The sequence below is a fragment of the Grampus griseus genome (assembly GCF_964374135.1).
Source record: "Grampus griseus genome assembly, chromosome: 8".
In the NCBI taxonomy this organism is placed as follows: Eukaryota; Metazoa; Chordata; class Mammalia; order Artiodactyla; family Delphinidae; genus Grampus; species Grampus griseus.
In genome coordinates, this window is record NC_139002.1 from 6,128,019 (window position 1) to 6,139,124 (window position 11,106).

Sequence of the window (11,106 nt, forward strand, 5' to 3'; positions counted from 1 at the left end):
TATGTATTTGGTAAGACCCAAATTCTTTCTTATGGTATTTAAGGTCGTCCATAATCTAATTCCACCCAATATTTCCACTCTTACCTTCTCCTTCATATGCCCCCCCCCGCAACAAAAGTATTCCACTTTCCTAGAAAGCCCCTGAACCATATCTTCCTGTGCAAGTCCTACCCATCCTTCAAAGCCAAGAGGCAGTGTGACTGGTGTGTAGAAAAAAACAAGTATTCTGTAAACAGAAACCCTGGGCTTGAAAACCAAATCTGTCACCTATTAGCTGTCATCTTAGGCAAGTTACCTAACCTCTCTGAACCTTCATTTCTCCCCGATAAAACAGAGTTGTGATGATATTACTTCCCATAGGGTTGTTTTGAGGATTAAATGCAAGGGTGTATGTGAAAATACTTTGTAAACAGAAGGGACTAAACACATAACTCTCATTATTCAGTCTTTCTGTGTCTCTCCAGTTGAAATTGCTCATTCGTTCCTTGAGGCTAGCAGAACACTACTGCATTCTGCTGTGCAAACACACACACACACACACACACACACACACACACACACACACACACACACACACACACACACACACACACACACACACACACGGCTTCTCCTCCTGCTCTGTCTCGAGGGCAGCAGCCCTTTTGCCACCAGCCTGGTGTCTTGATAGCATTTTTTTTTTTTTTTTTTTTTGCGGTACGCGGTCCTCTCACTGTTGTGGCCTCTCCCGTTGCGGAGCACAGGCTCTGGATGCGCAGGCTCAGCGGCCATGGCTCACGGGCCCAGCCGCTCCGCGGCATGTGGGATCTTCCCGGACCGGGGCACGAACCTGCGTCCCCTGCATCGGCAGGCGGACTCTCAACCACTGCGCCACCAGGGAAGCCCTTGATAGCATTTAATACCTAGTTCAGCTCCTGCCTAACAGCCATGCAGCAGACCTACTGACCTGCATTGCTACAGCTGGCATCAGCTTACGATGCCAATGGGGTTAAGATGACAAATTCCCATAAGGCCAGCTAGCTTTGTACGGAAAAGGGTTATTCCATAGATTGTCTAATTCTGTCAAATGTCCAAGATATTGGTCCTACGGGTGATAATGTGGGGATAGACACACCCCATCCATTGCCTCCGGGGAAACATCTCAAAGTCCGTGGGCTACTGATGTTGGGTCTATCAGGTCAGTAGAAGAATTAGAGTGACATCACTTAGTAATACTGTCCCACTGATGAATTAGCACATGAATGGGATGAACACTATAGATAAACATCATTAAAGCAACAGAAAATGAAACAGTGTGTAGTCTTCTGCAGAGAGAAAGACACCTGCGCAGCTCTGAGATTTCCAAAAATGCTGTTATGGCTGGCTGAAGATTTTGTGAGCTTGTGTGTGTGTGTGTGTGTGTGTGTGTGTGTGTGTGTGTGTGTGTGTGTGTGTGTGTGTGTGTGTGTGTGTGTGTGTGTGTAGATAGTGGCCAATGGCCTTTAGTCTTCTCAGTTTGTCACAAAACAACAAACAAAAGATAGAAAGACTGTTTCAAGACAGGCCAAAAAGGAAAGTCTTGTTATTCAAAACTAAAGCAAACAAAAAAAATATTCTATACCTACATAATGCAACTGCATGTCTAAAATGAATGAAAATAGTAGGGGTTTTTTTTTTTCATTCTAACTCTAGACAGTTGGACCCTAATCTGAAAATCTTTCTATCAAGCTTCAGGTAGAATGAGACTTTTCCCACAGAAGACGAGGACCTTGCCGATGGCCTGAGTGTTGACTTACAATTTGGGGATATTTTCTGACGTTTGAGGGAGGATAAAGGCCTCAGACCATTCGAAATCCTGCCTGGTGGTTCATCATCATCAAATTTTCCCAACTCTTTTTTTTTTTTTTTTTGGCTGGGGCAACTCAGTGCTAGCATTTGTCTAATATTACATTTCTAAAAAAGAGGTTTGGTTTAAATCAACCACCTTTCAAAACCAATACCAAATTAACTGGTTGACCCCAAATAGAAAGAGATATCGAAATCTTAAATCTTACATAATGTGGTTATTATTGAAGACCTACTTAATACACAGACTACATATCTTGGGCCACAAGATATGTTCTAATGCATCTGAATATATTTTATTTAAATAGTCAAATATTCAATTATTAAAAGAATTGAAATAGGAATTCAGCCCACCTGTCCCTGGTCTGTAGAGCGGCCTATTGGCTATTTAAGTAAAATACTCTATTTTTTGTTGTCTCCTGATTATGGAGACCTTGTTTGTCTACAGAAAGAGAAGGGTTTATTTTGGAAAAATAAAAAAATATATTATGTAAAAATCCTATTCAGAAATTTGGGATTTTTTTATGAATTATGGAAATAATTCAAGATGGTAGCAGTACATTTTTCATTAAATAACAGAAGTGTCTTTAGTCTAAAGAGTCAGGTTCTCCATGATATTTTTTAAAACCTTATCTCTCTGTCTCTGTCCCTCTCTGTGCGTCTCTGTTTCTGTCCCTCTGTCTGTCTGTTTCTCTTTCGCACACACACACGCACACACACAGAAACACACTGCCTCCAGGGTTCTATAACTCATAAAAATGTAAAGAAAGCAAATAAAATGTTCACAGTATAGTGGAAAGAACACTAGCCTGAGGGTTAGGAGCCCTGCATTCTCACCCTGACTCTGTCACTAGTCAACCATGTGATCTTGGATAATTCAGTAAACTCTGGGCCTCAGTTTCCCTTCTCATAAAAGAAGGATATGCAGCTAAATAATCTCTAAAGCTCTAAAGTTGCAAACCTGAAAACTTGAAGATTGCACAGCAGCTGAAGTGGTAGAAATTATTCACAAACAAATAGGATTCATTGCCGGGTAATTCCCCGAGGGAGGCAATTCTATGTGGTCACGGGACAGAGAAAAAGACACAGCCTGTTTTGCCTGGAGTTCTCGTGAATCTAGGCGCTATGAAGGTTAAAAAAAAAAAAAAAAAGATGCAGGTGGGTGAGCGGGTCACTCTCAGAGTGAAGGCAGCATCCACCTCTAATGACAGAAGTAAAGTCTCTGTTCCCGGGTATCCATCTCTCTGCTGCTTTCTCCCGGGACCCCATCCTGAAGTTTCCCGTCTGGACATGCACTGTCAGTGGTAACCTGCAGCCTGGGCCAGTCTGGCTCATTGACTCTGCTGGTTTTCAAAGCCCAGCCGTCACCTCAACCCTCCTTTCCCATTTTGCTCTCCCAACATGTACTGGTTGTGTGATGCTGAGGTAAAGGGTGAAAGCTGATAGTATCTCTGCTCAACTGCCACTTCATCGCAAGCATCCTCCCTGACCATTCTGCCTGATACAACCACATCGCTTTCTACTCCCTAACCTGCTTTACTGTTCTTCAGAAGTTGTATCACCCTGGACATAGAATTATTTATTTATGTGTCTGTCACCTCCGCCAGAGTGTAAATTCCAGCAGGGTTTTGACCCCTGTTTTATCCTCAACACATAAACCAGAGCCTTGGAACATAAGAGACCCCTAATTAAGATTCACAGCATTAATGAAATACCTATTATAATAAATCCATACCTATGATCTAATTTTCTGGCCAATCGATCCCCACAAGCCCTGTCCCCAAGGAGAAATTCAACTAATGTACAGTCAACGAAGGTACCAGACTTTATTGAATCCTTACTGTGACCTATGGTAAGAGGTTCTTTGGCCCCATTTTATAGATGAGAAAACTGAGCCTCCAGAAGCTTAGTGCCTTGCTATAGGACACGCAGCAACTGAGCAGCAGAACTGAGAATGAACCCAGGTTTTCTGACTCGGAGTCCCCAGCTCATTTCCCTATTTCATTCACCAGGTCTGCATTTTCTCTGACTGTTTCCCCATCTTTAATGGTACAATGTGCATTGACTGAATCAAGCTTCCCTAGATGAAATAAGTAGATTCAATTGAAGATTGCCTAGAACTAAGGTGCAGTTTTGGAAACCAGGTCATTCTTAAGGCAGCAACCAGTATCACGTGCTTTTCAACAACTGATACCATCACCGTGGGGAGCAGGGTGGTATAGGGTGTTGTTTAATATTTAGGCTAACTTATCTGTGGCAGAAGAACAGTAGAAGGCCTCCTGCAAACTTTGGTGCTCCCAACATGATGCTCGGAGCCTTCCCAGGAGACATTCTTGGAGAGGAGAAGAGAGTGTAATACAGAAGGACTTACTATAACAAGGGTGATGAAGTTAAGATTTTGTAATCACACGAAGTTGTGCAAATTATACACAAAGTAAAGAGCTTCTACAAAGGAATCCAGACTTCCCTGGCATTCTGGACCAAACAGCTCCCCAGTGATGAGACCCAGAGGTATTTTGAAATATAAGTATGCTTCATGTATAAGGAAGAAATACGCAGGTGCATAAAAATCACATGCCAGAATTAGTCAAAGATGACTTGTCAAGGCCATTCAAACTGGGAACACACATTCTGAATCTGTGTCTACAAATACGACCTGGTATGTGGTGTCTTCTGACCTCTCTCAGCCTAGAACTGGATTTCGTGGACATGTAGGTACATGTTCTTGCAAGAGCATGTGAGCGTGATATTTTAGGAACTGAAAGGATTGGAAAGGCACTATTGTAGATGTAATTTAGTCCCACTATTTCACTTTTACAAAGAGTTTGAAGCTCATACTGGCTGAATGGACTGTGCATCCTCGCACAGAGACCAGAAGTCCCCTGGCCTCTCCTTGTCCACTGTCTTCTCCAAACACAGTGTTTGAACCAATGTGGGATTGGGGTCTGGGAACTCCGAGATCCGAAGGTCACCCGTAAACAGGAAACTGTGGCTTTCACACAATCTCAATACCAAAATATACACTAAACACTCAATCCTTCAGAACGCTGGGCAGTGAAGAAGCCTGCTTGAAAAGTCACTGCTCTGCCCACCAGAAGAGCAGCCAGACGACCTGGATCAGAGACAAGGGTGCTCCGGGGGAGGGTCTGGACAGGACTCACAGGCTCCCATCACCCAGGTGAGAAGGAATGCTGTCACTCCCACCCTGGCATGACGTGCCAGGGTCCTGGTCTAAGCTTGTTCTCATTGACGGCCATGCCAATCCCTGTGTTTGCAGCTACAGAGGTTAGCACATCCTGGGTTCACAGACCACAGCTTCCTCCTTACCCTCAGGGCCTGTGCCGAGAGGTCTGAGCATCAGGGAGATATTGCTGCACTTCTCCTTAGGGTGTCCACATCAAGACCCCGGAGCCATCTTACCACCCTTCCGGGTCAGCTGGAGGCCTTCTGGGTAAGTGGCAAGCATCCTAGTGAGGGAAGTTTTCTAGAGCGGAGCATCTTATTATTAAACCAGGGATACTGAGACACTTGCACGCACCCACCAATGAGAAGAGAAACTGGCATGAAATGACCGGTGGGTGACCACCTCCCTACAGGAATGCCCTCTCACCCATGCACTTTAAACTAGAGGAACCCAGGCTCACAGAGGCTCCCTTCAACCCAATACAATCAGTAATCTCATCTCCACATTTTCAAGTTCCTGCTGTTGGTGCCTTTTACTTAAGTCAGCATATTTCAAACTTTCAGAGAGAGAGAGAAAAAAAAAACTTAGAAAATAAAAACCACTACCCCACCCAAATGATAAAAATCTCCTGAATTCTCCAAGCCCAACATCCTCTTCCTCAGCCCTGAGCAAAGACTCGATTCCTCTGGGTTCTGGGAATGGCGGGCTTTGCCAGTCCCCACCTCACCAGCCTAATAGCTTTTCCAGACCGACTCGGGCTTGGTGTTGGGGGACAGCCTCGCAGCCAACTGCTGGTCCCATTCATTCCTCTCGGGCCTCTTAAGGCCAGTCTCATTAGGGGCTGTCCCTCCTCTCTGCTTCTGGCTCCACTTCCCCCTTCCAGAGGGAGCAGGCAGTCAACCCTCGTGAAGTCTGCGGTGAAACCCAGACCCTCACCCGTCCCTCTGGGCTGCACTTGGTAACGTGGACCCAGGCGCGAGGCGCGGGGTGAGGCTAGGGGCTGGGGGGTAGTAGGCAGTCGTCCGGGCCGCCGGCACAGGGCCGCTCACTTTAGGAGGAGCGGCTCCGCAGGCGCGGGACCCTCTTCGAGAGGCCGGTGGGAGCCCGGGCGCGGAGCGCGGGAGTCGGGCGTGCGGAGCGGCGCGGACCGGCCGGGAAAAAGATGCCCCGGTGGAGGAGCGGCGAGGCCGGCCCGTTAGTCCCGAGGAGCCGGCAGCTCCCGAGCGCCGAAAGCCCGGCAACAGAAGTACCAAGAGGAAGGGAAACCGGCCCGCGCTGACATGTAAACAGGGCTTCCATCTGGAGCAGCCCGCGCACACAGAGCCCCAGACACACTCACTCGCACCCCGATCCGCCTGCAAGCAATCCACTTGCCTGCCCCTGGGCCCTCCCGGCAGGGGCCCGGGCTGCTGGCGGCTGCCCGCCCGCCCCCGCCGTCTTCGGCCTCGGGGGAGAGGAAGCCGGCCGCCGGGCGGGTGCCCAGCGCCGGGGCCGGGGTGCCCGGCTCGCCGGGTGGGAGTGGTGGCCCCGGAGGTCTCCGACCCCCGGCTGCGATCGGCGTCCGGCTCCCCGGGTTTCACCCTCCGCCGCCGCCGCCCGCAGCCCGGCCGGCAGCGCGATGGGAGGGGGCCGGGCTTCGCTCCGGGCAAGGGGTGCGGGGGAGATCGCCCTCGGCGGGAAGCCCGGCGGCTCGCCCCCGCCTGCGAGACTCGCCACACGAGCGCGGGAGGAGACGGCGCGAAGCCGGGTCGCGGAAGGAAGGGAGAGTGGCCACGTCTTCCGGGACCCCGGCGCCCCGCGCCCAGCCTGCCCGCCGCCTCACCGCCCCGGCAGACCCCAGCGCTCCGCGCCCACCGCCCGGTCGCTTACCTTAATAGTCCCGTCCATTTGGCCAAGTCTGCAGCCGAGCCCCCCAATATTCCACACATTGACCCGGTTACAGCCTGACCTCGCAGCCCCTTCGGATTAGCCCGGCGCGGCCTCTCTGGCGCCCTGGGCCCTCCCTGCGTGCCCCCCGCGAGCGCCCTGCCCTCGCTCCCCTGTGCACGTTTGTTGTTGTAGCGGAGCGAAAAAGAGACAGTTAACCGGATGAAACTTTTTTTCAGCTAATTTTGGGAAGTGACTTCACTTTGCGAATGGGGAGGAAGTCCTATCTCTCTCTCTCTCTCTCTGTCTCTCGCTCTCCTCTCTCTTCTCTTCTCTCCCCTCTGCTCTCCCTCGTCTTCCCTCTCCCCCCCTCACACCCCCTCTTCCTCCCCTCCGCGGGTCCTGCTTTTCGCATCACACACACTATATAAATACACGCGGAGATGCCCAGATACATTCATGCGCTGCGCCCACAGGATACTTGCTCCCGGGAGATAAGAGCGAGCTGGGAACAATGCCGGGGTCCACGCCCAGCGCCCGCGCCCTGATTCCCGCAGTCTGCATGCCTCCCCCCACACCTTCCCCCAAAGTCCAACACCGAACGCCTTTGGCCTCCTTCCTTTCCAGGGGCCGCTGGCCGAAGGTGGCCCTCCTGACTCATTCACTTTCCGTTTCTTCCCACAGATACGTTCATTAATGTTTTTTCCAGCCGAGTCAAACTTTTTCTGGGGGTGGGGGGGAGGCGGGGGGCGGGAGAGTTTACTCGGGCTGGGGATAACCTGGAGCCTACTGCCCGGGAAGATCCGGACGCAGACCGAAGCCGACCAACCATTAGAAAGTGCATCCAATGGGAATTTTTCCACTCGGGCCCTCGGCTGCGGAGTCGCGCAGACTCCCGGAGCGGCTCACCCATCGACGCGGACTCGGGGCGGTTTCGGACGGACCCCGGCAGTCGGGGGCGTGGACTCGGCTCCCAGCGAGCTGTGAGCGGAGGGACGCACGCGGGGAGGAGCGCCTCGGCCCCTCTGCTACTGGGGAGGTCCCGGCGCCCGCCGAGGGCCGGGACCTGCGGCACCCCAGACCACTGCTCCGCGCCTTCTAGGGTCAACTCCCTGGCACATACCCCAACCCGACGGCCCAAGCCCTGGCACTCGGGTCAAAGCCGCCTATGCAATGCCACCTTGGGCCCCAAGAAACCTACACTACGGAGAGACGATCCCTCCAGGCTGGCCGGCGGGTCTCCAAAGCACAGCAGGCAACATCCCCACACCGACCCAGACTTCTCCCGGGTGAGACCCCCGGGGCCGGGGCTCAAGACCATCATCCCCACCCCGCCGTGAGGCCAACCTCCCCTCGGCCCGCCTTGTCGGGCCCCACGACCCGGAGACCTCCCGGGTCCCTCCGCAGTGCCGCCGCCCGCTCCAGTTGGCGCAGCGAGGGGACCCCCGGGCGCTCTCGGCCTGACTCGCTTCTCCCCGACCTCCTCCGAAACAGGTTACCTTGTCCACGCTCTCCAGACCACGCTTTGGACTTTCTCACTTTTATTTAAGAGTCCACCCGGAGAAAGAGGAAAAAAAAAATCCAGAGGAGATCCGAGTCAATTGGAAAGAAAAATTTTCAAAAGGGTGTCCACAGCGGCGAAAAAGGTGACTTATTAATTCTTTATTTCTTCAGGAGCAGTTGAGCCCGAGAGCTCGCTGGCCTCCCTCCCTCCCCCCACCCCCTTCTCGAAATTAGTCTCATCAATTCAGCTCCAATTTTGGGTTCGAATACAGACACGGGTCTGAACGTGACCAGACCTGGAGTGGCGGGTGTAGCTTGCCAGCAATTGTGACTCGGTGTGCGTACGGGGGAGAGGGGTGGGGGGATGGGGTGGGGGTGGGATGGGGGCCGGGCCGCCCCCCCCCACCTCCTGTCTGCTTCTCAATCCAGGGGTCTGCTCGGGGGCTCCCCTGGGACCGCCACATCTGGTTACCGCTAGCGGGGTCAGTCCCCCCCTTTGCCTGGGGCCACCAGTTCTGGAGTTCAATTAAAAGAAATCAGGCTTAACCCTTTCCTCCCCTCGGCCCCGACGCCCGCCCTCTCTCTCTTCCCTTCAGCGTTTCCACATGCTTTCCAGAGAGGAAAGAGGTTAAAGGGAAAGGAAGAATGAATTACATCCTTTCAAACCCCAAATTGTTTCCTTTTCAGCCCAGACTCTGCCGACCTTCAAACGACAACAAGGCTTTCAGAAGGGAGCGGGGAAACCGCTTCCCACACGGACCTGACCAGAAACCCGGCACCCCCGGCCACATTCCCCCTCTTTCAGGCAGAGAGAACTCCAGTCTACCGCCGGAGGCCCCCTTCCTGGTGCTGGGCAAACACTCAGGCCGTTAAAGGCCATCGCAGGCCAGCCAGCGTCTCCCCCTTCTACACCCGGTCTTCCTAATATGTGAGAAGGCACTTCTGTGGCAAAACAGTGGCCAGGTGTCTCTTTCCACCTCCTGTCCAGCCTGGCAAATAACAGATTGGCTTCACTGCTCTGATCAGTAAGTCACCCCAACATCTCTAGTACCCCCAACTCCTTTTAGCAGGAGCTGCCTCTCCCCTAGGGAGAACTCAGTGTGGAACTAGATTAAAATGAGGACTTGCCCTCCTGTTTGAGCTGTGGAACTCAACAGCACTTTCCGTTTCTGCCTGTAAAACCAAAGCTTCTGGCAATTTCGTAATTTTGAAGATGGTGGGGAGGGGAAGAGGCTGGCACTGGTACAACTGTCACCCCTTAGTGACTCACTGACTGGCACTGGGGCCGCGGCTTTTAGTGTTTACCAGCCCCTCTGTCAGAAGCTCCTGTCTATTCACAAGGTCCTCCACCCAGAAAGAAGAGCCCCCCAACTCTGGAGAGCCCTCTGAGGGAACCTGAGTCTCCCTGTGACCCGCACTGGCATGGCAGTGGGCAGGGCTGCCCACTTATGTAACTCTGGGTTTGATGTCCCACTCCACTGCTGCTGCTGCTTTTTTAAATCCTGAAGGGGGAAAAAAGCCCTAACCAAACACAACAGTAAACAAGCCTGCCCTGTTTAATGTGGTAACCACCAGACATCTGGAAAGATGGTTTGATCCTGGCAGCTCACATTGTTTTCACGAGCAGCCAAAGAGAATATTTCGAATGTTTGCATTGAGACAAATTGATAGAGAGCCTGTGGTGAAGCAGCTACAGATGAAAACGGTCTTGGAGCTGGGGAGGGGGAATCCTTCCCGTTCTCTCTCCTCACCCCTCTTCGGCCCTCTCCCCTCCCCCTCCTCTTCCTTCTCCTGGCCCAGCTAGGGGCTGGTTACCCCAGCCCACGCATTTGCTCACACCCTCTTTCCTGGCTCACCAGAGACTGTCCTGCCTCTCCCTTTCCCAGACTGGGCAGGGCTGGTGACCAGGAGCTGATGCCCAATACCGTCCTGCCCACTCCACCAGCCCCGGCTGGCTTTCAAGTCAGGGGAAGCTCACAGCCGAACCCGCACTGAAAACAAAAGCCAGCAACCGGGGGTCGGGGTTGGGGGGGGGAACCAACAAAAGAGCCCACCACACGTTTCTGAGTCTAAGGTCACTTGCAGAACGCATGCCCACGGGGGCGAGCACTCAGGGAACCTTTGGACCTGGAGCATTTTCACTGCAACTGTGGTGGGGCGACTTGCCTCGCACCATCCGCACTTGACAATATTTTCAAAGATGCGGAAGTCCTGCTTCCCCCGGGAGGGGAGCGGCGGGGTGAAACGTGTCTTGGCTCGCTCAATGTCAGCCCTTTTGACCCGGTCAAGACTTTCCAGACGCGGCTTCCCGGGCTTCTTCGGTCCCAGCCCGGGTTGGGGGGTGGGAGGACGCGAAAACCGGAGCCGGGTCCCTGGGGTGCCTCCAGACCTCGGGACCTCCGGTCACTTGAAACCCCGAAAGATGCCAGGCTTGGCAGGGCGTCTCGGGCGGGTCCTTCCCCTTTCGTCCTCCCTCCTCCCGGCCCCTCCGGTCCGGCGTCCTCGGCGGGTATTCGAGCTGGCAAGGGGGGTGGGGGAGGGCGCGCGGGGGAGGGACGGGCGAACGAGCGCCAAAACTCCAGACTGCACAACTGCAGCTTCAAGTGTCTGGCCCCTCGCTCGAGGCCATAATTAATTTGAGATTTATTTTTATTGGAGAACTCGAGTCTCGTCTGACCTTAGCCAAACAAGGCAGCTCGAGCCGCCCCTGGATGCGCTTGAATGCCGGG

The 11,106-nt window shown here is 52.8% G+C and overlaps 2 protein-coding genes across 2 annotated transcripts in view; one reads left to right on the forward strand and one right to left on the reverse strand.

Moving 5' to 3' along the window:
• FLI1 (Fli-1 proto-oncogene, ETS transcription factor) overlaps positions 1-7,248 on the reverse strand; it is a 113,180-nt gene extending 105,932 nt beyond the window's left edge. The window contains exon 1 of the mRNA XM_082661164.1: positions 6,878-7,248. Coding sequence (XP_082517290.1) covers positions 6,878-6,895 — 18 coding nt within the window. The 5' untranslated portion in view covers positions 6,896-7,248. The remainder of the gene's footprint in view (positions 1-6,877) is intronic.
• A 140-nt stretch (positions 7,249-7,388) lies between these two features.
• Positions 7,389-9,738, forward strand: LOC309825628 (uncharacterized protein; the record flags this gene model as incomplete). The annotated part of the gene is made up of 5 exons (XM_082659275.1): positions 7,389-7,430; positions 7,502-7,517; positions 7,559-8,163; positions 8,369-8,520; positions 9,065-9,738. The coding sequence occupies 5 exons, from the start codon at positions 7,389-7,391 to the stop codon at positions 9,300-9,302; spliced, it is 1,053 nt and encodes a 350-aa protein (XP_082515401.1). The 3' UTR covers positions 9,303-9,738.
• Positions 9,739-11,106: the final 1,368 nt, after the last annotated feature.